Source organism: Cupressus sempervirens, chromosome 11 (genome assembly GCF_028749045.1).
Source record: "Cupressus sempervirens isolate cs-2001-9-10 chromosome 11, ASM2874904v1, whole genome shotgun sequence".
Lineage (NCBI taxonomy): Eukaryota > Viridiplantae > Streptophyta > Pinopsida > Cupressales > Cupressaceae > Cupressus > Cupressus sempervirens.
The window spans coordinates 100,852,026-100,856,276 of record NC_143128.1 but is presented as its reverse complement, the minus strand read 5'-3'; the positions used below and the strand labels follow the sequence as shown (position 1 = coordinate 100,856,276).

The 4,251-nt window shown below is 38.7% G+C and overlaps 1 protein-coding gene across 1 annotated transcript; it reads left to right on the top strand.

The window, feature by feature from the left end:
• Positions 1–391: 391 nt before the first annotated feature.
• LOC149528405 (disease resistance RPP13-like protein 4) lies at positions 392–3,756 on the top strand. Its single transcript, XM_089809770.1, has 2 exons — positions 392–1,260; positions 1,390–3,756. The coding sequence occupies exons 1-2, from the start codon at positions 743–745 to the stop codon at positions 2,879–2,881; spliced, it is 2,010 nt and encodes a 669-aa protein (XP_089665896.1). The 5' UTR covers positions 392–742; the 3' UTR covers positions 2,882–3,756.
• Positions 3,757–4,251: the final 495 nt, after the last annotated feature.

Below are 4,251 nucleotides of genomic sequence, written 5' to 3'. Positions count from 1 at the left end.
TTGACCAAAATTGGAAGATGAAATTGAAAACCAGGTTATGATTTTAACCAACCAAACACCAAAGTTTTTTGGTAAAACCTAGTTTTACCCTTGATAACCCAATTTTGACCCTCATCTTCCAGCAACCAAACGGGCCCTCTCTTCACATGATTTGTGGAAAGTGCAGTTTGAAAATTAAAACTAACAGATAAATCGAAGTAATTGCTTACCATCTTACCCATTTTTGCACGGATCTCTGTCACATGGGTGATGTTGATCATTTCAACATTTTCAACATCGACAGAGCACTTGCCATGCGAAGTCTGAAACGAAGTCATGTCATAATTTTCTTGTCCACTCGTTATTTGAGCCACCGTAGGCAATTATGTCAAATGTAGAATTTCACAGGTAGAAAGACAGAAAACATGTGAACGCTTAAAATTAAATTGGTATGATTATATTCTAATCGTGCCCATAGTTTGGTGAGGAGTTTGTGTCATCTGTCTCAAATGGAATCTCCTTTCTGCTTTTGGTGTGCTTAGGGTTTCTTACTTTTCCTTCATCATACGGTGCCTACTGATCATCCTTCTAAGTGTTTCATCAGGGTAGTGCTGTTTTTCTGATATGAGATATATGAAAGCAGGAAGAATGGAGTGAATTTAAGAGATACCTTGAAAGAAAGCGTGTTAAAGTGGCTTTGTGAAAGTCCAGATCAGTCTAGTTATCTATATTCTTCATTCTTTATTATAACGCGCTTGAGTTCATGGCGTCTTCCTCCTTATCTCGCAAGCGTTCTTTCAGTGATTTTCAGAGGGAAACGCCTGCTGTCTCTAGAAAGGTATTTGATGCATTCATCAACCACAGAGGCCCTGACGTCAAAGAAACTCTCGCTTTTGCACTCTACGATTCCCTGGAGGAGAAAGAATGTTGGACATTTCTTGATGATATGGAATTGCAGTTGGGAGATTCAATTACCTCTGCCATACAAGACGCGATTTACTCTTCTCGAGTGCAGATCGCCATCTTCTCACCGCGATATGCAGAGTCTTCTTGGTGTCTGGATGAGCTTCTTCTCATGTTGGAGACCAAGGTTCGCTTTATTCCCATTTTCTGTGATGTCAAGCCTTTTGAACTTCGCTACCTTGAAAAGGGAGTTTATGCAGCTGCGTTCGCCAAGCATGAAGAAAAGGGGAGATTCGACAAGGAGAAGATTGGCCAGTGGAAAGCAGCACTCCATTCTTCTTCACTCATCTCTGGCTATGAGTTCACCACGTCTAATGAGTAAGTTTTTAGTGGTTTAGTTCTTCCTGTTTTTGTATAAGTTTTTTCCTTCCAATCTCTTATGATCAAGTGTTTCAATATTCCCTCTCCATATGGATTTTGAAATCTCACTACCCTTAAAATTATCAGTAATGTCGAGATGCTATGTACAAAGATTGCTCTTGTTGTGCAACAAGAGGTAGGAAAACATAAGAAAGATGTTAATGAGGATGCAGCGAGTACATCAGCAATAGTGAAGAAATCAAGTCTTCTGCCCAGAGACTCGCGTCCAGTGGGTATAGAAACCAAAGTTGAAGACATGGCAGGCTTGTTGGAAGACCCAAAAGTTCAAGTCATAGCCGTCGTTGGTATGGGCGGCTCAGGGAAGACATTTCTCCTCCAAAATGTCTACAAAGCCGTGAAATCCAAGTATGCTCATTCTATTTGGCTCTCTATTTCGAAATCTTATTCTCTCAAAAATTTGCAGCGGGATATAGGCTCCCACATAGGAATAAATAGTGAAATTGTGAGCGAAGAGAGAGCCGCTGAATTGATTTGTGACCGCCTTCAAGGGAAAAGATGTCTTATTGTGCTGGATGATCTTTGGACGCTCTCCACCGAAGATTCTCTGATTGATAAACTTGGTCTGCCAGATGACAACGATTGTAAAGTTGTGGTTACCACAAGAAATAGGCAGGTTGCCCTAAATTCTGGTGCTCGAATTTATGAGATGACAAATTTGTCTGACGAAGACAGTTGGAGACTGTTTTGTATTTATGCATTTCCAGATCGTGTGCAAAACAGAGCGACACTGCACATGGAAGAAGAGGGTAGGAAGATTGTCAAGCAGTGTGCAAATTTACCCCTTGCTATAAAAACTATAGCAGCATCTCTGGCCAACTGCAGAGTTCTGAGTAAATGGGAGTTGAAGCGCCGTCAGCTTGAAAGAGTAGTTGCTGCCATTGGTGACCCTGACCCTATCATGGAGATCTTAAAATTGAGTTATGACTCTCTATCTGCACACCTTAAACCCTGTTTTGCATATCTTTCCTTCTTTTCAGAGGATGAAGATATATTTGCAGACTATTTGATAAATCTGTGGATAGGAGAAGGATTCATCCCAGCAGGAGAGGACCAGTGGGAAATAGGTTGGGATTGGTTAGATCAACTTGCCCAGCTGTGTTTGCTTCAGATACACGAGGGACATGGGAAGTTTTATTCGAATAAGTACTGTAAAATTCATGATCTATTGTATGATTTGGCCATACAAGTATCAACAGAAGATAAATGTGTATTTTCCCATGAACAAGTGTCTTCCCATACAAGTGGTGCCACGGGCTCATGGTGCCGGATTTTATTGGCCAAAAAAGGTTTGGATGATTCGGTCCTCTCAGAGATCCATCCTGTTTATCTCCGAACCCTTTCACTGTCTCAAAATGAGAAGATTACAAGCATTCCAGAAAAGTTGTTCACAACTATGAGAGGACTACGTATTCTGGATTTGAGCTCCACAAACATCTCTGCATTGCCCGTGTCTCTTGGAAAAATGATTCTTCTTAAACTCTTGAATTTAAGTGGGACAAAGATTAGGGAGGTACCAGAGTGTGTAAGAAATATGAAAAGCCTCCTGTTTCTTGCTTGACCTCACTATTGTACTCAATTACCAGTGTGGATAAGTGAACTTAAATGTCTTCAACATTTGGAATGCTGGGATATTGATCGCATGCCAAAAGGGCTATCAAAGCTAACCTCTTTGAGAACACTGCGATCAGATTCCTTGCACTTCTCCATAGAAGAGGCTGAATGTATGAGTCTAGATGATTTGGCTGATATGCCTCAGCTTCAGGAACTATTCTTGATTGTTAAGCATGAGATGGATTTGAAGAGGTTGCAAGAAGGGGTCCTTGACCAGTTGGTGAAGATGCGTCATCTTGAAATAAAAAATAAGGTGTCCTCTACAAATGAGAAAGAATTGGAGCTTCCACATTTTCCTGAGAAAATGCGAGCAATGAAACATTTGGAAACTTTTACTTTAGAAGGTTTTGTAGTACCAAGCTGGATATGCGAGTTCTCAAATATGAGGGAATTAGAGATAAGTCAGTTTGAATTTAGTGATTGTCCAGAGTTGCAAATATTGCCTAATTTAGTCAGGTTGGTGTTGGAAGGGAATGAGAAATGTGAAGAATTGCCAAAGGCATTTGGAAAGTCAGGAGGGTTTCCACAACTCCGCATCTTAAAAATTTATAGTTTTTCTACATTAAGGGCATTTCCTGAATTGGAGGATGGAGCAATGGAATGCCTTCAACAATTTAATTTATGGTTTTGTTCGAATGTTAAGAAAGTTGAGGGATTAGAGCGATTGAAAAAATTAGAACATTTTAATTTCTATGACTCTGGAGGAATAAATGAATGGTTTGAGACTTTAAAGGAAGGTGGAGAATACTGGAATAGAATCAAAGCCATAAATCCTCATGTAACAATTACAATTGCTTATTAAAATCATTTTTATTTTGGCTATATATTACAATCAAATTGGTCTATGAGAGATGGTTTTTTAATGAGATATCCATCTTTTAAATAAAGAAATCTTTTAAAGAGATATTTGTGCAACTATGTAGTGGGTATGGAATCCTTTCTAATTGCTAGTCATGTCAAAAAGCTCATAAAGTAAAAAGAGTTCAAGGTGGCCCCTTGTTTGTTTACCTAATTTTGTCTAGATCCTAGTCTTATGATTACATCACCCTTAGACCATGTATCAAAGCAAATTATCATAAAATATTATTAAAAGGTGATTTTAAATATTGCATACCTTGAAGTCCTATGGTTTTTTCACCATGGTTTCACTAGAGGGTATAGATTCATTAAAGAATTATATTATTATATTAGTGATCCAAGGAAGATTACACACCCCTTGAATTTTAACTATATAATGCCCCTTATTAATCACTAAGGATTAATAGAGATGATATCGCTTATGCTATTTGTGTAGCTTTATTAGGCATTAGATGTAGT